The sequence below is a fragment of the Phyllosticta citribraziliensis genome, assembly GCF_038025025.1.
Source record: "Phyllosticta citribraziliensis strain CPC 17464 chromosome Unknown J3D65scaffold_8, whole genome shotgun sequence".
Taxonomy (NCBI): Eukaryota; Fungi; Ascomycota; class Dothideomycetes; order Botryosphaeriales; family Phyllostictaceae; genus Phyllosticta; species Phyllosticta citribraziliensis.
Genome location: NW_027117345.1, coordinates 522,355 through 546,194, shown reverse-complemented (window position 1 = coordinate 546,194; position 23,840 = coordinate 522,355). Strand labels below are relative to the sequence as shown.

General features: G+C 56.5%; 11 protein-coding genes across 11 annotated transcripts; 6 read left to right on the top strand and 5 right to left on the bottom strand.

The window, feature by feature from the left end:
- Positions 1-435: 435 nt before the first annotated feature.
- Positions 436-810, top strand: J3D65DRAFT_669037 (uncharacterized protein; the record flags this gene model as incomplete). The annotated part of the gene is made up of 1 exon (XM_066803161.1): positions 436-810. The coding sequence occupies one exon, from the start codon at positions 436-438 to the stop codon at positions 808-810; it is 375 nt and encodes a 124-aa protein (XP_066653631.1).
- On the bottom strand, positions 524-2,028 carry J3D65DRAFT_629368 (uncharacterized protein). Its single transcript, XM_066800737.1, has one exon. The coding sequence runs from the start codon at positions 1,584-1,586 to the stop codon at positions 951-953; it is 636 nt and encodes a 211-aa protein (XP_066653630.1). The 5' UTR covers positions 1,587-2,028; the 3' UTR covers positions 524-950.
- A 521-nt stretch (positions 2,029-2,549) lies between these two features.
- J3D65DRAFT_428085 (uncharacterized protein) lies at positions 2,550-4,293 on the top strand. Its single transcript, XM_066796162.1, has one exon. It carries the CDS (start codon positions 2,762-2,764, stop codon positions 4,163-4,165), a length of 1,404 nt encoding a protein of 467 aa, XP_066653629.1. The 5' UTR covers positions 2,550-2,761; the 3' UTR covers positions 4,166-4,293.
- Positions 4,294-5,110: 817 nt separating this feature from the next.
- Positions 5,111-7,347, top strand: J3D65DRAFT_428090 (pyridoxal phosphate-dependent transferase). The gene is made up of 6 exons (XM_066796163.1): positions 5,111-5,435; positions 5,487-5,707; positions 5,756-6,126; positions 6,180-6,495; positions 6,669-7,068; positions 7,119-7,347. Exons 1-6 carry the CDS (start codon positions 5,311-5,313, stop codon positions 7,228-7,230), a joined length of 1,545 nt encoding a protein of 514 aa, XP_066653628.1. The 5' UTR covers positions 5,111-5,310; the 3' UTR covers positions 7,231-7,347.
- A 1,179-nt stretch (positions 7,348-8,526) lies between these two features.
- On the top strand, positions 8,527-10,348 carry J3D65DRAFT_428128 (uncharacterized protein). Its single transcript, XM_066796164.1, has 2 exons — positions 8,527-9,157; positions 9,210-10,348. The coding sequence occupies exons 1-2, from the start codon at positions 8,703-8,705 to the stop codon at positions 10,306-10,308; spliced, it is 1,554 nt and encodes a 517-aa protein (XP_066653627.1). The 5' UTR covers positions 8,527-8,702; the 3' UTR covers positions 10,309-10,348.
- A 567-nt stretch (positions 10,349-10,915) lies between these two features.
- J3D65DRAFT_427940 (uncharacterized protein) lies at positions 10,916-15,802 on the bottom strand. Its single transcript, XM_066796160.1, has 3 exons — positions 15,201-15,802; positions 14,887-15,145; positions 10,916-14,839 (listed from the first exon to the last, which is right to left on the bottom strand). The coding sequence occupies exons 1-3, from the start codon at positions 15,522-15,524 to the stop codon at positions 11,184-11,186; spliced, it is 4,239 nt and encodes a 1,412-aa protein (XP_066653626.1). The 5' UTR covers positions 15,525-15,802; the 3' UTR covers positions 10,916-11,183.
- Positions 15,803-15,967: 165 nt separating this feature from the next.
- On the bottom strand, positions 15,968-17,254 carry J3D65DRAFT_629351 (uncharacterized protein). The gene has a single exon (XM_066800736.1). It carries the CDS (start codon positions 16,952-16,954, stop codon positions 16,082-16,084), a length of 873 nt encoding a protein of 290 aa, XP_066653625.1. The 5' UTR covers positions 16,955-17,254; the 3' UTR covers positions 15,968-16,081.
- Positions 17,255-18,326: 1,072 nt separating this feature from the next.
- On the top strand, positions 18,327-18,919 carry J3D65DRAFT_629348 (uncharacterized protein). Its single transcript, XM_066800735.1, has 2 exons — positions 18,327-18,624; positions 18,680-18,919. Exons 1-2 carry the CDS (start codon positions 18,362-18,364, stop codon positions 18,711-18,713), a joined length of 297 nt encoding a protein of 98 aa, XP_066653624.1. The 5' UTR covers positions 18,327-18,361; the 3' UTR covers positions 18,714-18,919.
- A 110-nt stretch (positions 18,920-19,029) lies between these two features.
- J3D65DRAFT_629339 (uncharacterized protein) lies at positions 19,030-20,759 on the bottom strand. Its single transcript, XM_066800734.1, has 2 exons — positions 20,154-20,759; positions 19,030-20,062 (listed from the first exon to the last, which is right to left on the bottom strand). Exons 1-2 carry the CDS (start codon positions 20,428-20,430, stop codon positions 19,353-19,355), a joined length of 987 nt encoding a protein of 328 aa, XP_066653623.1. The 5' UTR covers positions 20,431-20,759; the 3' UTR covers positions 19,030-19,352.
- Positions 20,571-21,423, bottom strand: J3D65DRAFT_427980 (uncharacterized protein). The gene has a single exon (XM_066796161.1). It carries the CDS (start codon positions 21,170-21,172, stop codon positions 20,711-20,713), a length of 462 nt encoding a protein of 153 aa, XP_066653622.1. The 5' UTR covers positions 21,173-21,423; the 3' UTR covers positions 20,571-20,710.
- On the top strand, positions 21,192-23,645 carry J3D65DRAFT_629332 (uncharacterized protein). The gene is made up of 4 exons (XM_066800733.1): positions 21,192-21,353; positions 21,415-22,999; positions 23,052-23,194; positions 23,237-23,645. Exons 1-4 carry the CDS (start codon positions 21,332-21,334, stop codon positions 23,299-23,301), a joined length of 1,815 nt encoding a protein of 604 aa, XP_066653621.1. The 5' UTR covers positions 21,192-21,331; the 3' UTR covers positions 23,302-23,645.
- The last annotated feature ends 195 nt before the right edge of the window (positions 23,646-23,840 follow it).

The window sequence follows — 23,840 nt, the reverse complement described above, 5'->3', positions numbered from 1 at the left end:
AGGCCGACAAACGAACCCAATTCGGCTTAGCGTGTGTCCGGAGCGAACGGGGGGGCATCTTTGCAACACCACGCGCTAGGCAAGAAACATGTCAACTTGATCTTCAACGACTGAGAGCAAGCTTGCATCGCAACAGCTGTCGCAGATAGGCCGTGAGGCGTGTTTCTGGAGCCACCATCCAAAAATCCGATTGCCTCCTCAAACATCGACCACACATTCGTCCACGGTAAAGGGCATATTGGCCAGCCAATCATTGATTTGACAACAGCAGTCAAAACGGATAGACACTGGATTGTGTCAAACTTTCAACTTAGTGCTTTCAGCTCAGAGTTTTTTCTAAACTAGCGATCTACATATCGCTATGTTCAGGTGTCTTGCTCGTTCCCAACTCCCACTTCCAAGAGCCGCTGTCTTTCTCTCACAACGAACGCGACTATGGCTACCCTTTCGAGCCCCTGCACCATGTGCGATAAGCCAGACTCGCGGCAATGCGCACGCTGTCACAGCACTCAATACTGCTCCAAGAACTGCCAGCAAGCTGATTGGGCATCTCACAAGCTGCTGTGTCGTCCCCTTTCGGAATTCTTGGAAAAGTCGAAGCGACCCAGCAAGAACCACTTTTCTGCCATCCTTTTTCCTGACGACCAAGAGAAGCCGAAGCTGGTCTGGATCCACTGCCCTTGGATTGACGAGGGCGAAGAGTGGGGCTATCAGCTCGCAGACCCCAAGCCATTCCTAAGGGCGGATGAGGACAGTTCCAACATCTTTCAAAACCCAAGACTCAAACGCGATCTGACCAACACCACCTGAATCGCATTTCGCGACAATTTCTTCGATGACGGCTCAAGACTCAACCGTTGCATCCGAGCAATCACGAACCCAAGCACCCCTCCCCACTGGCGCGGTCCCGTAGTCGCGTTTGGCATGCATGGTCGGGGAGAGTTCCCAGATCAGTATCGCGACCTCAGTCTTGCCGATTTCAGACACATCGTCGATTGGCTCAACTGGTACCTGACCAGGAACAAGGAGCCCAACCCCATGAACAAATACCTCAAAGAAACGTACGGCTTCAAAACCATGACATTCGACTCCCCCAAGCCCAGAGAAACCAGCGCCGATGAAATGATATCGGGTGTTCGAATCAACTTAATGGTTGACTTGAGGCGCGGAAGGCCCATGTTCGAGCCAGTATCGGTACCGCTGTCAGATCCTGCCTTCAGCGGCTCACTCAACCGGGACCGTTGGACCTCTGATGTTGCTGATCGCATCGGCCTACCCGTGTTCATCTGAAGATACGCGTGAGACCCGGTCTCAGCGAGGTCGAATGACGGCTCACTCGATAGCCAAGCGGCGACCTTTCTGCTCTTGAACTGCTCAGATAAGCCCGGAGATGCTCTTGGGTGGGGATGGGTTGCGATGGATTGGCAGGGCGCTGCAGGCAGCATTCTCGTCGTGCGCCAGGACAAGAAGCCCCTTCTTCCGCTGCACATGGAGGCGATTCCAGTATATTGCTCCTCGAGATGCCAATCTTTGTTCGAGGCGGCTCTCGAGCGTTGCCCAAACAATCCGAACGACCCGCGGACCATTGCAGTGAGGAACGCCACCCTTGCGAAGATTTCACGGGCGGATTTCGAAAACAAGTGGAAGACCGCTCTGCTCAACACGCCAAAAGTCTCACACGTCGAGTCTCCTTACGAGGTCTCTTCCTGATTGCAGGCCGGGTCCAGGGAAAAGCATGGCTTCCAATTCGGGACTCTCACGCCCCAAAAACCTGAGTCCAATGCTGATGAAGTCGTCTAGCCCTTGGACTGATTCTGGAGGGACTTGAGCTGGAGCAAGGCTATTTTCTTCATCGTCGTTGGCAGGTGTTGTAGAAGGCGAAAAAGGATGTGTGCTTGAGATGGTAGTCATGAGAATGGAGGATTTTGGATTGACGGAAGGAGCAGAGACTGGTCGCATGCTGCGTTGGATGGGTGTCGAAAGCGATGCCATCTCCAAGCACCGCGAGAGTAGATAGCCAGAAAACACCCAACTGTTGTTGCGACCGTTGAGAAGCTCCGGATCCATCATTTCAACGTCGTCGTGGCTGTGGTGTCGTCGTGTGGTGTCGTCGTGTGGTGTCGTTTGAGCAGGATCCTGTGACCAACGTGAGAGCAGCTGCCCGGGCAGGTACACCTCCCAATCTGGCCTAGCGCAGGCGCACACTCGAATATCTTAAGATCAAGACGCCCCGACAACAACCCTTCCTCTGCACCCGACACTTGAATTGACGCCTCTGCTCGATTCAATCTCATTGAGACAACCACGGTGGTGAGCTGAACGCGCTCAAGGGCGAGAGGCGTAAGCTTTTCTGCCACTTGGATACGAACCTCCTCGCAAACAGCAATCACTTGCGCTTCACGAAACAAGGACCTGGCTTGACGGCCCACACGGGAGGACACTGGGCAGGGCGACCTTCTTCCATTACGGTACTTCCACCCAGAGCCTTCATTCACCTCAATTGTCTTTCTCACGTCTGGTTGCTTACTCAATTGTCATCAGCAGAACCTCTCAGGTCAGGGCGAAGTTTTTTTGTCTGCCAGTCAACCAACGGCTTGAAAGAGGCGGTAGAAAACGCTGAGCACTCGAGCTTGTTCAAATTGTGCCCCAAACATACCCGACTCTCAAACCTCTCGGTCTACAACCATCAGCTCGGAGTATCTCTCTGGCCCCAACTTCACTATCTTGTCATCACCACACTCTTCTCATCGCCCAAAGAACGATGTCTGGATCCCTTGTGGCCATTTTCCCCCACTGCTGTGCCATGTGTGGCAAGCAGAAAGCTCGACAATGCAAACGCTGTAAAGGCATTCGGTACTGCTCGAACGAGTGCCAAAAAGCCGACTGGCCAACCCATAAGCTGCTCTGCGAAACATTCTCGGAATTCAACGATTCGACCCGACCTAGCACTGATCATATTCGCGGTTTCCTGCTTCACGACGACAGAGAGAAACCGGACTTGATTTGGCTTCACTGCCCTCGGGGCGAACACCCTCGGGAAGATGGGGTTCAACATGAAAATTGGAAGGCGCGTATAGGCGAGTCCCAGCTTGGCGAGCCTTCTTCCACTCTACAGATCCACCACAATCCGAGGCTAGACATCTTGCTTTCCAACAACATTTGGCTCGTGTGGCGTGCCAACTTCTTCGCCGAAGGCTCCAAGCCCAACCGCTGCGTCGGAGCGATTACCGACTCCTACGAGTTCTACGACTGGCGCGGCCCTCTGGTCATGTACAGCACTCATGGCCTCAAAGACGATGACCAATGCCGCGATCTAGACATGGCCGACTTTCGCCACGTCGTTGATTTTCTCTCTATTTATAGATCCAAGCATCAGAACGGGCTCAAGAACCATTTCAGAAGCAGGAGAATCAATTCGGCGGGAACCCATCTTGAGGATCCGGAGTCGACCGACGCCAAGTCTGCCGACAACACAAACTGGGAGGACTACCTCAAGAACTTCGGAGACAGTTACGAAGCAATCGATCTCGCGGAAAGCTACCGCATTGACCGCCCTTGCCCTGACACGGTATGGGGAGTCCGGATTAACTGCGAAGGTGATGTGGAAAAATACGGCAGGCCAAAGTTTGAAGCGGTCCGGGTATTGGTCACCGATAGAGTCTTTACTGGTGAACTCCGCAGAGACCGTTGGACCTCCGAGATTGCTGATCGGATCGGCATACCTATCTCGACGCGAAAGTACAAGGCAAAGGTCGATTGGAGACAGAGATTCGAACGCACCAACCAAGAGGCGACCTTCTTGCATATCAATTGCAACGAGAAGCCAGGCGAAAAGGCCGGATGGGGATGGTGTCCAGTCGAGTGGCAAATGCCTTGTGGCAGTGTCCTCGTCGTCCGTCAAGACAAGAAGCCTCTTCATCCATTGCACGCCGAGGCTCTTTCAGAGTACTGCCAGCACAGGGCCGAGCCAATCTTCCAAATCGCGAACGAAAGGGCTGCTGAAGACAACCCAGACAACCCAGGAGAGAAGTTGGTGAAAAAAGTCGCCTTAGCAAGGCTCACGCAATCGGATTTTGAGAAGACTTGGGAGAAGGTCCTGCGCAGGAACCAAGGTGGTCCAGAGGTCAAGTCTCCCTACGAGGCCTCTTCCTCGACTGACTCCTAGTTCCAGGGGATGTCACTTGAAGAGTTTCTTGAAAAGAATACAGACCTCCAGACGACAAGCGGTGTGGGGTTTGTTGGAGGAGATGGCAATCCCAAAGGAGGATCACAGCAATGAGTTCAGTGCCGGCCCTTGGGCCTCAGGGCTGTCAGCTCAGCCGACGACAAGTTCCATTGTCAAGCCATAGCAAATGGATAGGATGGTCTTTCACGCTCATGTCTTGCTGCAATGGCTTTGAAAAATGACGATATTGAAAAAGGATGGAATGGGTCGTGGCTCCAGAAGCTGCCTCGGGTGGCGCAGCTAGCGATGTCGTTGCGAGAGATATGGGGCCCCACTCGAAATTGCTGGCGAGTCGTGGGCGGCACACAGCAAACGGAGCGTCGCAAGATACGAAGCAGTTTGGAGCTGGGCTTGGGCTTGGTCTTGAGGGATAAAAGAAGTTCGGGTGTCTGCGGCAGTCGGGTCGGAAGTCAGTGCCGGGGGAAGATAATTGTCGCACAGTCGAAGTGGATCGGCGCTGGTGGGGCGTTTCGAAAGGGAGCTTGGAGCTAGAAGCTGGGAGCTACCACCACCTACGACCTACAAGCTTCCAGAGCTGTCCATCCACGTTGCCAACACTGGCGATACAGGAGCAGCCAGGTGTGCGAATGCTTCTTGAAGGGCTGATGTGGGTGGCTTTGGCTGGCTAGGCTTGATGGCGGAACAGTACGCGTAGTCAGGAACGCGCGCGCGAAAGTGCGTCATGACGGCATGTTCCCCCGGTGGAATCAGGGCAGCAGCAGCGCGTCACCTTACGGCTGCACTGCCACGCCCCGTACCCCATCCGCGTCAAACGGAACGGAACACACAGGCGACAGGCTGCCAGCCCTCCACGACGTTTCGTCTGCCGCTGCTCCTCTCCTGCCCGGTCTATCACCGTCGCCGGAAAACAAGCTCACCCAAGCTTTCCGCGCCAAGCTCCTACCCGCGCCTGTACCTCTACCCCCGTGCTCCCTGGCCTGGCCTTTTCTTTTCTTCAGCTCCCCCTCCTCCATCACTCTTGCATCCACAACCTCTCCTCTCTCACTACTCTCACTCTTGAACACCTTGCAATCCTATCATCACCACAACTACCCTAGCTCCTCGCTTTCACTACATCATTCACCATGGTCCACCTAGCTCGCGTCCCCACGGACAAGATGGTCTCGGAGCCCCTGGTCGAGGGCATGAGCAGCCTCGACCTTCGGGATCTTGAGCCAGACACCATCACGGCCTCTGTCTACGGTTCCAGGTAAGCAGCGCCCCCCGAAGACCAAAACTAGCGTCTAACACCACCGCCCAGGTTTGCCGTCGAGGATTTGCCCAGGCATGAGATGCCCGAGAAAGAAATGCCAAGGGAGGTGGCCTACAGGATGATCAAGGATGACTTGACCCTGGACGGCACGCCCACGTTGAACCTGGCGTCGTTTGTCACGACGTACATGGAGGAGGAGGCCGAAAAACTCATGCTTGAGAGCTTCTCCAAGAACTTCATTGACTACGAGGAGTACCCGCAATCCGCTGGTACGTATTGATCTTGATGGTAAGTGGGCTTTAATAACAGATCTTCAGACATCCAAAACCGCTGCGTGAGCATGATTGCCCGCCTTTTCAACATTCCGTCCAACGAGGACGACAGCAATGCCATGGGCACCAGCACCATTGGCTCCTCCGAGGCCATCATGCTCGCTGTGCTCGCCATGAAGAAGCGCTGGCAGAACAAGCGCAAGGCTGAGGGCAAGCCATTTGACAAGCCCAACATCATCATGAACTCTGCCGTCCAGGTCTGCTGGGAGAAGGCCGCGAGATACTTCGAGGTCGAAGAAAAGTATGTCTTTTGCACCAAGGACCGCTACGTCATCGACGCGAAGGAAGCTGTCGACCTCGTTGACGAGAACACCATTGGAATCTGCGCAATCCTCGGTACCACCTACACGGGCGAGGTGAGTTTCCTAATCTGTCACAAAAGCGATTGAAAAAAACTGACCCCCAACAGTACGAAGACATCAAGGGAATCAACGACTTGCTGGTAGAGCGTGGTCTTGACACCCCGATACACGTCGACGCCGCATCTGGAGGATTCGTTGCGCCTTTCGTGACGCCCGAGTTGGAGTGGGACTTCCGCCTGCCCAAGGTGGTGAGCATCAACGTCTCTGGCCACAAGTACGGTCTGGTCTACCCTGGCGTGGGTTGGGTCGTCTGGCGCGATCCCGAGTTCCTTCCCAAGGAGCTCATCTTCAACATCAACTACCTGGGTGCTGACCAGGCCTCGTTCACGCTCAACTTTTCTCGTGGTGCCAGCCAAATTATCGGTAAGTCGCAAATATCCGCACAGTGGGTGTCAAGAAGACGTCAGGAGTAGCACATAGGAAAGGTCCATACGCGTGGCGTGGGCCCCCTTTTTTTCCAACGTCGATCGGCATCAACTTTGACCCCTACCCCCTCCCCTACCCCTCGTTTTGCCCGCAAGCTAAAACTTGACCAGGCCAATATTACCAGTTGATCCGCCTCGGCAAGCATGGCTTCCGTTCGATCATGATGAATCTTACCCGCACCTCAGACTACCTCGCAAGTGCCCTGAAGCAACTGGGCTTCACCATCATGTCCGAGACTGGTGGCAAGGGCCTTCCCCTAGTTGCCTGCCGCCTCGATCCTGCCAAGGGCAAGCACTATGACGAGTTTGCCATTGCTCACCAGCTGCGCGAACGCGGCTGGGTCGTCCCGGCCTACACCATGGCGCCCCACAGCGAGAAGCTCAAGTTGATGCGCGTCGTCGTCAGGGAGGACTTTTCTCGCCACCGTTGTGACGCCCTGATCCAGGACTTTAAGCTTGCCCTGGAGACTCTGGACAAGATGGACGCCCACAGAATTGAGGAGCACCAGCAGTAAGTCCTTTTATATTCCCTTTGAGAGGCAACCACTAACCCTCGACTAGACATTTGCGCGAGAACACTGCCAGAGCGTTCCGCCGCAAGACCATGAACAACCACTTCACCGATGACCACTCGCTGCAGGGCAAGCACGACAAGTCCCACGGCGTCTGCTAGACGCATCGTGTGCAACTTCTAGAGAGGTGTAACGTGGCCTCCTCTCCAGCCGAGGTCTGAGACTTGCTTTCAATGTCTCAGGCACAGACGGACAGAGACGAATCTCCTACAGTTTTGGATACACAAAATCAGCAAGGCGACCCTGAAAATGTCGCTGTGTGAGGGCAGCGGCTTGAATGAGGACTGGTGAACAAAAATGAAATCATACCAGCTTACTGTGTCAAGAGGCTTGAATGCTTCTCGTCTCCGTCTGTGAGTTTCTTGATGCCTTGTCTTTGAGGTGTGAGGATGCTCCAATGTCTGGCGCTTTGGTGCTTAAATGCTTCTCATCTGTCTGGTGCTTGACTGCTTGCATATTCCCCGCCCCGGCTTTGACTTTGGCTGAGCTTTCGAACGCGATACTACTAAATGCCATTGTCGCGATAGGAAGGAATGAGCCGAACGGCCACGAGTTACACGAGCGACAAGCGCTTTACTGGTTCCTGCTATCGAATGAGGACATTTATGATTCCCGATACGACCATGAGACAATGCCCTTCCATGCACTGTCCCACCAATCACCTCAAAAAGGCTATCCTCACCGCAGGTTTGTCTTTCTTTGTCTGTACGCAGATCGACTGGCCAAGAGAAAAACAATTGATTGACCTGCCCGAAAATGCTCTACACTGACCATTGACATGCCGTCAAAAAGTCTCGCATGGTCTACACGAAGGGCAATGAAAGGCGGCATACTATTTCTTCAAGTTTAGCGCCCGCCGAGGTCAACCTGTCACGTTTCAAAGATTTAGCTCCGTTGCTGCAACACGAGGGCGGCAGTCCTCCTGGCACGGCAGGGGTACTCCATGTAACAAGTCTCACAGCCCCGTCAACTGGCCTCTGCGCCGCAGCGCGCCCTTCCCCAAGGCGCTTCTCCACAGTAGCGCTGTCCCTTGCGGAGGATCGACCAAGCCCTACGCCTCGTCCGCTGCAGCATCTGGTTGCTCGAATGTAGGGCTGCTCCTTGTGTACGTCACTGTGTACCAGTCGACATTCCAGTCGGCAAGGCGGAGCAACCGACATGGATTCACGGCGTGCCGGAAGATGCTCTCTGCCCGGGATGGCTGGGAGATCAAGGGTGAGCAAGCATGTCCCTATGGAGTCTAATCAAAAGCTAACCAACAGCTGGGCAGACCAGACAGCGACGGCTCCGATGGGTTTGCCCAGGGCGGCTTACGTATCGCGCGGTACCTGAGCTTTACCACCTGTCCCCTCCAAAGCTAACACTGTCCCTTAATGGCGAAGTGGTGATGTTTGTTATCACTTGTCGCTGACGTTTGCCTCTCCGCTTCGAACTGCTCAATATCCCTTTCGCTCGTCGATTTCTTTGGTAGAGTCGATCTTGCCATCGTATTTCGACGTTTCTTTTCCCGCTGCAGCTGCGTTGCGCGGCGAATGCGACGTCGTACTCGCGGAAGTCCGGGAAGCGCACCACCATGCTCCTCCTCTACCACCAGACGCGCGCCATCCTTATCACTGCCCTCTTCGTCGTCTTTTGCCTCCTCGCGCTCCTGCGAAGCGCCATTCTCTCGCAAACTCAGTTCTCAACGACCACGACCAACGTCGTCACGCACTTGCGTGGGACGTCGTTTTGGAAGACTGCGCACACGAAGCTTCAGAATCCTCTCGGACACCGCGAGGAATGGAGAGTTCCTCTAGACACTGAGAGAGTCATCACGGCGTCGGTGCAGTATGAGCCTGATAATGAGCTGTATGAGAGAGCATTGAAGACGCACGAGAGATATGCTGAGAGATGGGGCTATGGGTTTGAAGTCTTGAGGAAGGAGTTGCTCGAGGGGTGGTGGGGCAAATGGAGCTGGCTGCTGGGAATTGTTGCACGGGAATTGAACAAGCAGGCAGAAGACGGCGTGTTGCCCGCAGAGTGGATTATGTAGATCACTTCCATCGACGATGCTGCCATGCAAACGGCTAACGCTCTACAGGTTCGTCTCGCCGTCGACTGTGGTCACCAACCCGCACCTCCCGGCCTCCCTCTTCCTCCCGCCGCGCAACCACAAGCTCCAAGACCCAAACATGACCAACCCCTCGCACGACAGATACGTGGTCGACTTCTCGTCCACCTACTTCGTCGGCACCTTTGACACGACGAACCCCATGCTGCCGGACCCCTCGCTCCCGGCCCTCTCGACGACGTCCTTCTTCATGCGCATCAACAGGTGGACATTCCACTTCATCGCGCGCATGCTCGTGACGCCGCTCAACTTCCCCACCTTCGTCGACGAAGCCTCGGCCATGGCGCTCACGCTCAACGAGATGATCAAAAACGAAGGTCTCCGCTGCGCCATCACCGAGCCCCCCGCGTGGTTCGCCGGCAACTTCGACCTCTCACCGGGCTCGGCGGACGCGAAGGCGAAAGAAGAGGAAGACGCAGACGCGGCGGAGATCGGCGGCATCGCGGGGCCGCCGCGGCTGGTGGACTGGTTCCCGGAGACGCTGGGCGGGCGGCGGTGGATGGCGATGAAGGAGGTGCTGGACGAGGTCGAGGCGCAGACGGACCCGCTGGCGTCGCGCCGCCGCAAGAAGACGCACGGCAAGTGGCTGCGCAAGCACGGCCGCGGCGCCGCCGGCCTGTCGTCCTACTCGTCCAGCTACTCGTCGCAGGTCACGGGCAGCGGCTCCGCCTCCGCCGACGACAACAACAAGGAGCTCGCGGATGGCGGCAAGAACGATTCCTCGTCCGCCCTCTCCAATGAGGCCAAGACGCTCGCCCGCCTCCGTGCCGGCGCTGCGTCCCCGCCTGACCCCGCCGCCATGGCCGCTGCGCACGCCGCCGTCGACGCTTTCTGGGCGCGGGCGTCGCGCGCTCGCGTCGCGGTGCTGCAGGCCGAGGAGCTGCTGGCGCTGTGGCGCGACACGGATCAGCAGAGCCGCCCGTGGTACGAGGATGTGCGAGATCGCATCAAGGGCGTGGAGCGCGCCGTGGCGTGGACGGGGGGAAAGGGCGCGGCGATCAACGAGAGTATTGCGCTCATGCGAGACGCGATGGCGGGCGGTGGCAAGATTGAGGACGATGGGGCGTAAGGGTAGGAGATGTGGTGGGGATGTTTGATGGGTGGGCCAGAAGCGTAGACGTGTAGGTTGCGATAGGAGTTTCTTGGTTTTCAGGGGCGGGTTTGGATGACGGTTGGATAGCGAGTGGGTATTGGGCAAGTGGTCGACGACGCAAGGCACTGCGTCGTGGGTTCTCCGACGCTTTGGAATGATTTGTATGCTAAGGTAGTTAGACAATGAGGCGCGTATTACTTCTCTCAATCCCCAATTTCGAGAGGCTCCTCGAGATCTATGAGTGATGGTGACGTGGAGCCTTCAAATGCCACATCACAACACCCACTGCCCAACTACACAAAAGTCGTAGATTGAATCGATCGTCATTCATCTCGTCTTATTCAGGTCCATTCAGCTCCAATCTGAGACATTTATAATAGCGCAAGGGAAGCCAAAGACGGAAAGTGTAGACGGAAAATAGATAGGTATCTCAACGCCTCCAACGCCGCTGATCTTTGAACGCACAAAAAGAGAATAAATAGACAGGGAAAGGGAAGGACAAGGCCAGAACAAAGAGAAAACGAAGAAAAGCGTGATAGCTAGAGAGAGAGAGAGCGCCCAACAGTATTTCAAAGTTTCCTCCTGCCAGTCCGTTCCGCCCGCCCAGCCGTGATTCGTGGATAGCCACAATGCCCAACGTGAAAGTGAAAGATTCTGATGGTAGCGCCGGGAAAAAGATTACCAACGACCAACCGCACAGGGGAAAGGAGCGAGCAAAAGAAATAGGAGGGAGCGCAGAGAGAGTGAAAACGTTCACCGCACAGGACCTTCCTCTCGGCACCTCTTTTCAACATCAGCCAAACCTTGAGCCCTTGCCTCACGCCCGACACCTGACGCCTCACCCCTTGCCCTCACACCTCCCTCCTCTCCCTCCCCCTCTCAACAGCAACAACACTCCTCGCCAACCCCTTCATCTTCTCAGTCCCCGCCCCCGCCGCGGCGGTGACCCCACTCGTCTTCGCCATCTCGACAACGCGCGTGACATCCTTGCCGCCACTGCCAATCCAATTATCCAGCAAGCGCCCCACCTCGCGGAAGCTGACGGGCTTGATGAGGAACAGGTCGACGCCGGCCTCGAAGGCCTCGCTCTGGTCGCGCGCGCTGGCGAGGCCGGTCAGCGCCACGACGAGCGAGGCGGGGATGGGCTGTTTGGGCTGTTTCTTGCAGCTGTTGGTGATCATGTCTGGTGGGGTGGCGGTGGGAGGTGTCGACGCGGGCGTCGAGGCCTGCGTTGTCGCTGTGGACGACGACTCTGATGGTCCGCCTGTCATCGTTGCTGCCGCCGCCGCCTCCTCCGCCGCCTCAGCATTCCAGCGTGCCTCGATTTCGCGAATCTGTCTCGTAGCGTCGAAGCCATTGAGGACGGGCATACTGATGTCCATGAAGATGATCTCAGGCGGCGCGGGCGGGTTCTGCTGCGTCAGGAGCTGCGTATACAGCGACACGGCGTCGGCGCCGTTTTGCGCCGTGTAGGCGGTCGGCAGCGGGTCGCGCTTGAGCAGGTAGGTGCGCAGGAGGCGCAAGTTCACCTTGTTGTCGTCGACGAGGAGGAGGCGGGGTGGCCGTTGCGAGGGGGCGTTTGCCGCTGGTGTCGCTGCTGGCGTGGCGTAGGGCGAGGGCGTCGGCATCGGGAATGAGGGGGCGCGGTTGGGCGAGGATACGGGCTCTGGAAGCGGTGGTCCCTCGGTTGCGATGGCGGGTGGTTTGTTGTTTTTGTTGGTCTCACCGTTGGAATCGTCGGCTTTGGCGGGGAAGGGGAATTCGGACTGCTGCTCGACGGGGTTGGTTTGGGCTCCGGGTATGGTCCCCATCGCCATTTGCGCGGCGATGCTGTCTTCTTTGCCGATGATTTCACCCTGTTGAAGGACGCGAATCTCGGCCCCGTTGTCTTCCCGTGGCAGGGTCAAGTGGTGGATTGATGCCGCTGCCGAAAGTGTCTCCTCGATGGACTGCTCAGTGACAGTCTCGAGGCCTTCCTTCTTCCCGCCTGCCATGCGCTGAGCTCGATGTCCCAGCACGTTGAGTAGTGCTCGACTGAGCTTGTACGGGCCCACCGGGTGAGGGAGGTACTCGGTGTAGACGTCTTTGAGTAGACTATCGGTCAACGAGTGCTTTTGGGTGTTTGAGCGACTGACGAGGAGAGCTGGTGCGTCAGGGGCTTTGCTGAGAATGGCTGGATATGCTTGAAGGAGGGCTGGCAAGTCAAATTCGTCGCACCCAACCAGGTCTGCTTTGACTCCGGGCACCCAGTCGAGCACGTGAGTGAACCCATACCACTCCTTCATGTAGTGTGTTATGGTGTCTCGTACGCTGTCGACTGAGATTCGCGTCAATTCGTCGATAATCCGGTAATCCCTTGGAATGTAGACTGCCACGGTCTTCCCTTTGCTGAGCTCTCTGACCTCGTCCAGGGTCGTCTTGATACACGTCTCGTTCACTCCCGACGACACAGACACTGGCGCCGACGACGGGGTCGAGTTGGCTGTAGTTCCAGGTCCTGATGTCGCTTTCACCATAGGAAGCGTCACGAAGACCTCAGTACCAATTCCAACGGCGGAAGTAATGTTGACTTCTCCGTTGAGCATTTCGACGATGGAGCGCACCAGAGAAAGTCCAAGGCCCACACCAGGGTTCAGATTTGACTCTTGCGCGAACGGAACAAACAGCTTCGTGTTGAGATATTCTGGCGTAATGCCTTGTCCAGAGTCGGACACAGTCAGGGTCACGATGCTTGTGGCTTGAGGCTCCTGGCCCTCGTTCTTGCAGTTGCTCTGGTTTTTGAGGTCTTTGGCCTCGAGCTTCACCTTGACGAAGCCCTGTTTTGTGTATTTGAGCGCGTTTCCGAGGAGGTTCATCGTGATTCGGCGCAGTGCCCCTGGCTGCGTGATGAAATTCCAGTCTCTGGCCTCGATATCGAGTATGACCTCGACCGGGGATCTAGTGATGGGTGGAAGGCTGGTTTTCCCGGCGGCAGAAGGAGAGGTAGGGAGCCGTTGGATCGTGGCTTCTAGATTGGCAATGTCCTTGAAGACGTGCCCAATGGAGACACCTTCAACCACCTCTTCAGTAATGGCCGCGAGGTCTACTGTTTCGTAGATATTGAAGGTTGGCTGGGCCATCAAGCTGGCAGCGTGAGACGAAGCCTCCTTGTTGCGCGACTTCTTGGCTTTTCGGATATTCTTTTCAAACGTGTTTATCTTCGAGTAATCCAAGACCATGTTGATTGTGTCCAGTAACGTCCTGGCGCAACTGTCCGCGGTGGAAACCAAGGATTTCTGGTATGACGTCGTTTCTGTGGCGTCAAGTAACTCGCAAGAGGCAAGAATACCGTGTAGAGGAGAACGCAACTCATGTGAGATGCTTCCAATGAAATCTGATTTCTGTTGGTCTGCGACAATGGTTGCCAGTCTGGCAATCTCCGTCATCACGCAGGATCCGAACGATATTGCGTGGGTCAAGTCCGGGGAATGACTTAGGGTCCTGTAATCGCTCGACGAATAGCAAAAACAAGCCGTCCACCTGTTCAAGGACTCGTCCCAAATTGGGATGAAAATAATTTGTCGGGCACCAGGGAAGTGCCGTGCGAGTGTAGCAGCTTCACTCTTGGAGGCGGGTTTTCGGCCCCTGTCAGGGGGTCCCAGATTGAAGTTGGAGAGCGTCTCCTCTCCAGAAGACCCCTGAGTTAGGCCGTCGTCTCCGAAGCTGTACAGTTTGCCACGCATGTGACGTCGAATGAGCTTGGCGAGATCCACGGGCGACAGTGGTATGAATGATGGACTGTCGGAGTTGGGAGCATCCGTTCTCGTTGCTTCCGAGTAAGCCAAAACTTCGGCCCGCTCGCTCGGATCAAGAGAAGCATTCGCAGAGTTAACGTTGGCCTCTGGAGAAGTCTGGATGAACTCGGCCAGTGCCTCATCTCGAGGAGACGGATTGTCATCTTGCAGGTCTTGCAGCGTGGACAGCGGCATCTTCTTGGACGAAACGGAAGGCTTTCCAATGCCATCAGGACGCAGCTCCGCAGCAGTACTCATGAAGACAACGCCGCCTCCATTGTGTAGAGACAACGATTCCAGGAGTAATTCCGAAGCCCGTTCCAGCGTCTCTAGGCGATCTCCTTCTGCCACCCTTGGGCGGGACCCAACCTCGGAATCATCTCCTGATTCATCGGAATCTTCTGTGTGTGAACGCTCCCGATCAAACCTCCGAATCATCTGAGGGCCTTTTGCTGGAGACTTTGGCATCTTTTGAGCCTTGCCATTCCCAACCGGGCTCCTAGTCTTGGCGCTCTCGCTTCTTGCGCTCCTCGAGGTCTTGTAGTCACCCAGTGAGCTGTTGGACCGCGTGTGTTCCAATTGGATGCTGGGGTTGCGCTTTCGTTTGCGTAGGTGGTTTTCAGGATCGACAAAGGCCGCCAAACACATGTTCATGTTGACACTCCGCTTGCGGTCTTCTTTCTCGCGCTTCAATTCCAGATGTGACATGACGTTGGCTGCCATTGTTGTCAAAACTGTACATGCGTTAGCCTGTCTTTTGCCTCCCTTGGTAGAGACGTACACTTCAAGGACGCGGCGCTCAATGGTTCCCGCGGACGATTGTCCATTGCGAAAAGAGAGCCAATGGCGACTCCCTTTTTGGTCCGAAGCGGCACGCCAACATAGTAACGGAAGTGCGGTGGTCCTTGGACAAACGGTAGCTTGTTGAAGCGTTCATCCTGCGAGAGATCTAATATTTCGTAACAAGCAGGCTTGCCATTCGAAGATTTTGACCGGATTGTATTTTCACAAAGTCGGCCAGCCTTGGGAACCGAGGCGCACTTTTTGGAATATTCAGTCAGCAAAATGTCCTGTGAGTGCAGTCAAGGAGCTTACTCCAGCCCATATGTGGTCCGCCACGGTCGTTCCGCTCTCTGCATCTTCTAGGTCCAGCGTTTGCGTGCTCTCTGCGACAAAGTACTGCGTGTCACGGTCGATCAGGCTTATGATGGCTCGGTCTGTGTCGAGTCGCAAAGTTGTCAGCTGCGCAAACGACGTCAAGACCTTGTCGGGGACTGATCCGGTAGAGGCCGAACGCGCAGCTGGAGACCTGTCGTTGAATGGGAGAAAGTATTTGTAAAGCTCTCTAGCGCGCGAGCCGTCGTCTTTGCTCCCTGCGCTCGAAGCCGGGGTGGTCACAATGCCGGGCGCAAGATTCATGGTTGATGAACGGTGGGAGTCGGTGTCTTGGAGATGGTGGTGTCACAGCGGACGCAGGCAGACACAAGGAATGCGCGGCGGCTGCGGCATTGAACTGGCAACCTCAGCAATGAGGGGAGCCGCATGGTTGTGGGCGGCGGGAACGGGAGGAGGACGACGCGGCGTCGCGCGAAGGCACTAGTTTGAATGCTTCCAGCGAGGCTTGCAAGCCAGGGGGCCAGACCAAGGGTCCAGGGTCCCCGACCCATGCTTCCGCGACTCGTTCGCCTGCCGATACGTATCCAATGGCTAGTCCGACCGCAGCAGTCGAGACTTTGCGCCCAACACACGGCACAGATTGTGAAAGCGTAATCCTGTAGACACAGCTCCAGTCTCTTTACATCAGCAGGAAGCAGGATTAGTGGGAGCACTCGGTGTCCGACCAGGTCTAGGTGACACTTCTGACACCGAGCCTTCAGCAGCCGATAACCCGCCACAGCCATGGTGCCCAACAACGGTCGCTGCTGATTTGTTCATAATTCTGCCATTTACACCGTCGGCCAGCCAGCCCGAGCCGTTCACGAAGCGGCCCGCTGCTGACACACTTGACACTCCCAGTACAGCGCTGCGCAAAATTCACGGATGGGCTGCCAACCCTCCGGATCATCCATTACCACATGGTCCCCCGCTTGGCACCTCCATTTCCATTTCCCGTCCGCATCTCTCTTCAAACAGTTTTCTCCCAGTGTCCACGACTCGAGGCCAAATGTGATTTCGGTAAAGGTGGGCTTGTCGACGCACTTGAACTGCTGCGAAACCGCAGACCACAACCAGAGTGGATTCCAAAGCCGATCGGGCTGGGCGTGCACGTGGAGTCGCAAAGAGTTGACCTTGGCCATGGAGCTGAGCACATCGCAGACCCTCTCGCGCAGTTCCCACTCCCGAGGCATGGTTCGCGGATCGCGTGAGCCCAACATGGTGGATGTCGCGATGACCCGGATCTCGCAATTGCGAACTTTGGTCATGGTATCCTGGTCGAGAGGCCAGAGGCTGCCGGTCATCTCCTTTGCGCTGTCCTCTACCTGGAAGACGAACAGCGCTTTTTTACACATGACAGCGGTGAACTCCTTGTGAACTTGGCGGCTTGCCAGCAAAATCCCATATCTGTTAAAAGAGGGCTTCTTCTTCTGTAACGGCCAGCCAAAGCGGAGGCGCTGTGGAGAGTGAGGTACAGGTGCGGGGAACGTTGGAGTGCATTTCGAGTCGATCAATTCTTCGTAAACCATGTCTCGAATTTCCGGGGGCAGGTCGAAGAAGCTGGCCTTTGAATAAGGGGTCGTTTGAAGGTGATTCTTGTAACAAATTGCAAGCAGCGGTAGCGACAGAACGAATGCTCCCAAGAGCGTCCACATGGGGGGAATGGCCCAGGAGATGGTAGCGAGAGTAAGCATGGCAGTCAACGAGTGGGGACAAGCAGTGAGACTTGTTAGAACGGAACAAGTAACGAAAAAGCGAGGGGACAGGTAAAGCGTAGAAGTTTGTTGTTTCTCAGCAGCGCGCCAAATCCCATGGAGTGGTTGCCTAAAAGATCAGCGGAGCCACATGTGTGGCGTTGGGAAGTGGTGGCTGGGGGTAGAGACTCGAATGTGACAAGACTGTAAAAGAAAGGCACCCAGACGAAGGCGAGGGGCGTGAAGGAAAAGGCAAAGGGCCTACCGGATCAGACGGTTCGGGCTTTGGTGCAGACAGAGGTGTGAGTGTTGATCAGTGGCTGCAGCGAGGGGAAGGTTGGGGGTGGGCTCGGCTAGCTGGGCTGAGTCAGAGGCCGACGGGGTACTCTCACGCTTCAGACCCGACTCAGGCTTGGACCACACCACGGCTTCGACATGATTCGACTGTCGTTGACGTCGTCTTTCGCTGCGCATCGCCGTGGCTTGCCCGACAAGATGGCTGGTTGATGACTTTTCTTCCATTTCACTGCCACAGTTGAAAAAGAGTGTCCCTAATAGTGCGGCGGCTCCTTCGCCCACCATCACATCTACTACGCCAGAGCATCGTCATCTATCACTGAAGTTGCGATGAGGAGTAGTCCTCCCCCATCAGAGTCGTGCTAAGGGAGCAGTGGCTCATCACTGCCGCTAGACCCAGAGTCTCATTTCTTTCGACTTTTGTGCAGGTCCACTCGGAGTTTGGCACGTAGCAATGAGCAAACAGCATGTCTGATGTCTGGTGGTGGTGGTGGTGGTGGTGCTTCGCCTTGACCTGCTGACGTAGGAGAGCGAGGCTTGTGGCTTCCTTGCTTGCATTGGGCTGAGCACACTGCATCCGGCCCTGGCCAATCACGACTGCAAGGGCCAAGGCTTGTGCGCGCCTGAGGTCACCAGCAGCGAAATGAGGTGGGTGGGATCTGAGGGATGCAGCAAGAACAGAACAGAACAGAAGTGTGCCTTGTTTTCTTCAAGACGCGACTTCTTACCTTGGGTATTAAACCACTCGCTTGGAACCACCGCCAGTGCCACTTTCTTTCCAGTCACTCACTCGCCATTCTCCCAAACAAACAAACACCACCAAAGAATCCTCCCAAAATACACCACGATGATCCTCAGTCGTCTCGTCAGCCTCTTCCTTCGCTTCGGCCAGTTCGTCTCCGCCTCTGTAAGTAATAACGCCCAAGCAAAAGCAAAGCGCCCGACTGGCTGGCAACCTTTGGCTGACCACACCTCCCCGAACAGGTCTGTCTCGGAGTCACGGCCTGGTTTCTCTACGACCAGCACCACCATGACTATGATGGCCCCAAGGGTCGCGAGATCTACACCCTCATCATCGCCGCCCTCTCCATCTTCTTCTCCCTCATTTGGATGATTCCCTTCACCTTCACCTTCCTGCACTACCCTTTCGACCTGTTCCTGTCGCTGGCCTGGTTTGCGTCTTTCGGCTTGCTGGTTGACTGGATCGGCGACATCAACTGCGGCAGGGCCTTCCATTGGGGTGGCTTGACCGACAACAGCTACTGCAGCAAGTGGAAGGCTGACGAAGCCTTCGCGTTCATCAGCGCCTGCTTCTGGTTTGCCAGCTTCCTATTGGGCGCCTACGTCTTTCACAGGCGCACCGCCGAGGGCAAGTAAGTTCAACACACGTACATCCAACCAGCCAACCCTATGCTGACACATCTGTAGCCGGCGTGGCACTTTTCGCCGCACCTACGTCTAAGCGATGAGCAAGCATTGAGGCACAGCGCACAATGTTGCTGCTGCAATCACCTCTTACACACGTCATGGATGTTCTTTGATACCCAGATACCACTTTTCCCTTCGTCCCAACCACACTACGAAAGGCGAGGCCTCCAAGGTCCGCTTGCATGCATTCACGGCTCGATACCCATGTGTGGCGTGGCGTCTTTTGGTTTATCGGTTTTCCTTGCTTTCACTTTCCGAGTCTCAAAACACTCAATAATCACCTTTGATCAGCACAAGTTTCCGTTTTGTCCGTCATGCAGGATGACTCTAGGCTAGAGTTCTCAAATAATAGGCTTGCATCTCAGTTGTCACTGCCACCGCAAATTTCTTTACACGTCGCACAGGATGTAGATGCTTAAATTGACCAGACAGTGCCACAGCCTCTCCACATCACTCTCAGTCGGCATTATCACTATCGGCCGGTATGCAAGCTTGATGGATCTACGCGCGAACCTCGTACTAACCCCAGCGACTACCTGCAGGCCCCTGCGTCACCAAAAAGCTTGAACTTACTGTCCACTGACGTCATTTTCTGGAAGCGAGAAAAGACCATGTCAACATCCAGCCATGCAATAGCCAATGGGCTCCAGATGGTCGCAGTTTACCAAGTGCCTCACTTTAGCAGAAACTCTGGTGACTTCAAATCGACCCAACCCAAGTTCGGCTCGCTCTGCTTCCACCCAAGCCGCTGCTGTACCAGTGGCGAGTACGTCTTGACGTCCTCGATTGGATACGAAAGGAAGGAAATCTCCTCCTGCCTGTGGACGCCCGAGCAGCAAAACATGATGTGCATTGTCCGACTCTTGCCGTCCAGGCGGCTGTACTCGCCGCCGCCATGGTACAAGCTGCCCAACATGACCATGGCCTCGCCCACTTGGAGGGCGACGTCGACAACGCCCTTGGTGCCATCGTCGCCAAAGTCGGGCCGCTCATCGCCCCAAAGGTGGCTCCCAGGGACGACGCGCGTAGCGCCGTTGGCGCGGGTCGTGTCGCAGCCGGGCACGAAGAGGCCGAGGAGCACGTCACGGCTGCCATTGGAAGAATAGTCGTACGACGACGCGGCGGCGTGGCGGGCATGGTGATTTTTGTCATCGCGGTGCAAACGCTGGGCGGGCGTGCCGGGCTGTATGTCCATGGTGATTCCGATGGAGAGCACGGGCGGCGAGACGGTGGTGCTCGGCTCGGTGCCGTACCAACAGGTGGTGGTGAGAGTCAGGAAATGGTCGACGAGGGCTTGGTATAGCGGGTCCGAGAAGTACTTGTCGCGCACCGTGGCGCTGCGGCCGATCAGACGCGTGCATGTCTTGGTCTGGCCTTCTAGAGCTACAGGGGAGCAGTCGTGTTGGCTGACGGTGCTTATATTATCAACGGAGGACTGGAGGGCGGCGCGCTTCATCAGCCTGCGTCATCTTACCGCCAACTGAGGAGCCCTTCTCTTCAGCGTCCAGGTACGGTTGGACTTCTGCTCTTGCTTGTGCTAACGTCTCCTTGTCTGTGAAGTTTTGGATGATGACGCAGCCATCTCTTTCTAGGGCGTTTATGAAGGCTTCGCGGGGCGCAGCGTATGGGAGGCGCTGCAGCGGGACTGGCTGTGGCATTGTCGAGGAGGGGAGGGAGAGATAGAAAAAAGAAAAATCACAGCAGCTTAGAGCCGAGTTGGTTAGACTGTGCACACGAGGAGCACTCAGCATCCTTTCCGTACGGCGATAATGCACTTATAACCCGCGTGAGGGCGGGTGTTGAATCCTATCTGCTCGGTAGAGGTAGCCTATCGACGGCCCTGCAGGCGTCAATTACATGACAACGGCAGAGGGATTGCAGGCGAAAGTTTTGCTCGCCATGCCAACGGCCAGAGTGCAGTTGGCGACAGCATGCATGCAGGATTCGCGTATGGTCGGACTCCCCCAGATTCTCCGGCGCAAAAGCCACCTACCGAGGTGGAGCGGGTACCGGGTAGCCGAGAGGGTGTACCTAATAATCAGGCGATCCGGGGTACGCAAGTGGGTGGACACGCGTTGCGCGTTGCGGGCTCGCAGCTAACGACGTCTTGGGCTTAAGGCAGCGGCAGGATGGTTCGACTAAGCAGGATGGGCTCGTTGGTGTTGATGTGGTGGGCGGGGGTCGCGTCATTCTCTTCTCAGATACAGCAGAGTAGGCCGCCGACGGGAGGCTGTGCACCACCGCGCCGAGCACGACGATCCGTCTGCGGTGAGGTGAAGCATCCGGACGGTGGAGCAGTGCAGTGTTGGTGACCAAGCCCCAAACATCCAACGACGCAAGCAAGCGGCGGCGGAACGGGAACAAAGAACAGAGTGTGCCGAGCGAGGAGGGGCAGAGGGACAGCACCAGCTGAGCTTCGCCCGTAGCACCCTCTGGACGGATCGGGATTGGCCCGTGCCCGCTCATCAGCCTGCGCTCCGCAGCTTGCGACATCCCGGACACACCACAGCCTCAAACAAAAACTGCCGCCTGTTCTCAGGCCCGCAAGGATTCTCGTCTCTGCCTCCCTCTTTACTCGCCGGGGACCTCATTTTGCCTGCGTCGCCGCGTCAACCTCCATCGCTATCGACTTGGTCTCTGTCTCGCCGCGCAATGCTCGACGAGAACCTCCCTAGTCAGTAACCTCCCACTCACATGGTCCGTTGCTTGCCCCCCTCGTGCTAACCCAGGTCCAGCTTTTTTCCTCAAAGCTTCGCCAGACGGCGTCAAGCATCACCAGGCATTCTTTTACTCCATCCATGGCGGCGAGCCCGAGGTTGCCTATTCCCTCCGCCATCCCGATCCTTCGTTAATCTCGTCCAAAAACTGCTACGCCGCGGGCCTGTTCGATGCTTTCAACCCCGATGTCGTCTACGGCGAGACTCTGGTCAAGCCAGAGTTCACCTCGCCCACCCTCTCGCAGGATGAGATCCGACGGAATGGCGGCGTCACTCCCATGCCGCAGCCAATTCTGCCCGCCAACTTTACAATCCAGCTGTACGACCCGGACCAGCAGGTCACGGTAAAGCAAAAGAGCGGGTCCTGGGGTGGTGCCGCCAGCTACGAATTCAGCATGCCGCAAGTCACCTTCCGGCTACCCAGCGCCTCGACATTGGACAGGACCTTGAACGACCCGGCCGCCGACATCACGACCCCGAAGCTCAACTTTGTGTGGAGGAGGGAGAGCAAATTGTCCAAGGACCTGACGTGCTATATGACGGGCAAGTCGACAGATCCGGCCAAGAAGAAGAAAAAGTCCAAGGAACCAGACATTGCCGTGGCCCTGTTCCGCTCCCTGCGTGAAGTGACGGTGTACGAGTCGAATCTGTTCAGAGTGGAAATGGAGGATCCCAAGGGGCTGGAGGTCGTATTGCTTCTGTCGGCGGCAGCCATCCGTGACATCTACTTTGGACAGATCAACCAGGTCTTCAACGTGAGCGATCCGAGGAAGAACAGCGGTGCTATGATTACCCGGAAGAAGACTCTCCCCCTCGAACCGGCCCGCGTGGCCACACCGGCTGTTGCTCTCGCCCCAGCACCAGCCCCAGTCCGGACCGCGAGCCAAACGCATCAACAGCGGCCATTAGCACCGGCACCCACCCCGAACCAGCTTAAAAGGCAATCGCTACCTCCCATCAACACAAATAGCAACGCCAATTCGTCACAGCGCCAGGAAACGGGGCCCCGGCTGGACCCGCGCGCGCAATGGGAGCTCGACAACGAGACGAGGCGGATTCGCAAAATGGTCGAGGCGGAGGAGAAGCAGAAACGCAAAAAGGACGCCCAAGTGAGCAAAGAGACGGAGCGGCTCCGCCGCAAATACGGCACGCAAGAGAACCTCCTCGCGCCAAAGCAGCAGCAATCGCCGCGGCCGCCAGCACAACACCACCACCCACCGCCTGGTAGACACGCGGCGCCGACGCCGCCGCCTCCCCAGCACACTGGTCCATTCCGCCGCCCTCACGGTCCGCAACCACAGCGTCTGAGCAACGGGCTGTGGACGATTCCGCAAGGGCGCGCCGCCGCCGCGCCCCCGCCTGCGCCGCGACCTCAACCGCACCCCTCGCCCCGTCCGGACCGCCACGTGCGGCCGCAGCCCTCCGTCCCTCTGCGCCCAGCGAACGCCAACGCCAACGCCAGCTCCAACTGGCACAGCGGGCCGAGCGTGGGGCCCGGCGCGTACTTTGGCGGCGGCGGGCTGCTGCGGCCGAGCGACCCTGGGCGGCGGTTGCAAGCTGGCGGCGCCAAGAAGAGCAGTTTCTTTGGGCTACGGACGTTGGTGTCGGAGGGCGCGGGCGGCGCGTTGGCGAAGAAGCATAGTAGTTTGTTTTAGGGGGTCGAGAGGTTTAAGAAGGGGGTTTGGGTTCTTCTCGCTTTTCGGGGCCCTGTCGTTTCTTTATTTCTTCTTTTCTTTACCTTTCTTTCTTTTCATGCTGTTCGTTAAGACGACATTTCCAGACGAGACTTTTTGCGTCTGTCAGTCTAGTCTGCCTGTTTGCCGTCTGTCTGTCAGTCCAGGCGTCCGTCCGTCCGTCCGTCCGTCCAGCCTGCCTACCGCAGTGGTCCGAGTATCCAATTGCTAATGTCTTTTTGCGCTGGATGTACGGACGGACGCACAGACGCACAGACGCACAGACAGATAGATGGCTTGATGGAGTGGAGGGACACGGACGGGATTGGCGTCGACCCTATGGCGTTGTAGGTACGGAGTCTCATGCAGCCAGTGACTGGACCGGACAGGACTGGACTGGGCTGGACTGCTCCGATCACGTAGACTGTGTGCGGCTACTTTGCCCTGCTGCGTAGCTAGCCATGCACACAGTACATGTAAATATATACGTGGATGAATTGACATCGAAGGAAATGACTACAGGTCCAGCTGCGGTGATGAATGACTGGTTTCTGATTCTTGCGATGGCGACGGCGGATGATTGCCCCCGACGCGCGGTGGAAGGTGAACGGACGCTTCTTTGCGGTGTGAAGCTGCAGTGCTACATCGGTAAGAAAAGTGTGATGGATACTCACTCACGTACCGTGGTCAGAGGAAAATGCGTGGTGATGAGTGCAGTCGATGGGGACTCAGTAGCTGCAAAGTGCGACGTCTGGGGCTCAGATGGCTTTC

Excerpts from the sequence above, each read along its gene's own strand:
- J3D65DRAFT_629368 (XM_066800737.1), bottom strand. The coding sequence starts at position 1,586 with ATGGTCCGCGGGTCGTTCGGATTGTTTGGGCAACGCTCGAGAGCCGCC.
- J3D65DRAFT_428085 (XM_066796162.1), top strand. The coding sequence starts at position 2,762 with ATGTCTGGATCCCTTGTGGCCATTTTCCCCCACTGCTGTGCCATGTGT.
- J3D65DRAFT_428090 (XM_066796163.1), top strand. The coding sequence starts at position 5,311 with ATGGTCCACCTAGCTCGCGTCCCCACGGACAAGATGGTCTCGGAGCCC. Across the intron at positions 5,708-5,755 it reads GGAGTACCCGCAATCCGCTG|ACATCCAAAACCGCTGCGTG; the intron begins GTACGTATTGAT and ends ACAGATCTTCAG. Across the intron at positions 6,496-6,668 it reads TGGTGCCAGCCAAATTATCG|GCCAATATTACCAGTTGATC; the intron begins GTAAGTCGCAAA and ends AAACTTGACCAG.
- J3D65DRAFT_428128 (XM_066796164.1), top strand. The coding sequence starts at position 8,703 with ATGCTCCTCCTCTACCACCAGACGCGCGCCATCCTTATCACTGCCCTC. Across the intron at positions 9,158-9,209 it reads TTGCCCGCAGAGTGGATTAT|GTTCGTCTCGCCGTCGACTG; the intron begins GTAGATCACTTC and ends AACGCTCTACAG.
- J3D65DRAFT_427940 (XM_066796160.1), bottom strand. The coding sequence starts at position 15,524 with ATGAATCTTGCGCCCGGCATTGTGACCACCCCGGCTTCGAGCGCAGGG. Across the intron at positions 15,146-15,200 it reads CGGACCACATATGGGCTGGA|TGCGCCTCGGTTCCCAAGGC; the intron begins GTAAGCTCCTTG and ends TATTCCAAAAAG. Across the intron at positions 14,840-14,886 it reads GAGCGCCGCGTCCTTGAAGT|TTTTGACAACAATGGCAGCC; the intron begins GTACGTCTCTAC and ends ACGCATGTACAG.
- J3D65DRAFT_629351 (XM_066800736.1), bottom strand. The coding sequence starts at position 16,954 with ATGCTTACTCTCGCTACCATCTCCTGGGCCATTCCCCCCATGTGGACG.
- J3D65DRAFT_629348 (XM_066800735.1), top strand. The coding sequence starts at position 18,362 with ATGATTCCCTTCACCTTCACCTTCCTGCACTACCCTTTCGACCTGTTC. Across the intron at positions 18,625-18,679 it reads AGGCGCACCGCCGAGGGCAA|CCGGCGTGGCACTTTTCGCC; the intron begins GTAAGTTCAACA and ends ACACATCTGTAG.
- J3D65DRAFT_629339 (XM_066800734.1), bottom strand. The coding sequence starts at position 20,430 with ATGCTGAGTGCTCCTCGTGTGCACAGTCTAACCAACTCGGCTCTAAGC. Across the intron at positions 20,063-20,153 it reads GAAGGGCTCCTCAGTTGGCG|CTCTAGAAGGCCAGACCAAG; the intron begins GTAAGATGACGC and ends GCTCCCCTGTAG.
- J3D65DRAFT_427980 (XM_066796161.1), bottom strand. The coding sequence starts at position 21,172 with ATGTCGCAAGCTGCGGAGCGCAGGCTGATGAGCGGGCACGGGCCAATC.
- J3D65DRAFT_629332 (XM_066800733.1), top strand. The coding sequence starts at position 21,332 with ATGCTCGACGAGAACCTCCCTA. Across the intron at positions 23,000-23,051 it reads TTTGGGCTACGGACGTTGGT|GGGGTCGAGAGGTTTAAGAA; the intron begins GTCGGAGGGCGC and ends AGTTTGTTTTAG. Across the intron at positions 23,195-23,236 it reads AGACGAGACTTTTTGCGTCT|GCGTCCGTCCGTCCGTCCGT; the intron begins GTCAGTCTAGTC and ends CTGTCAGTCCAG.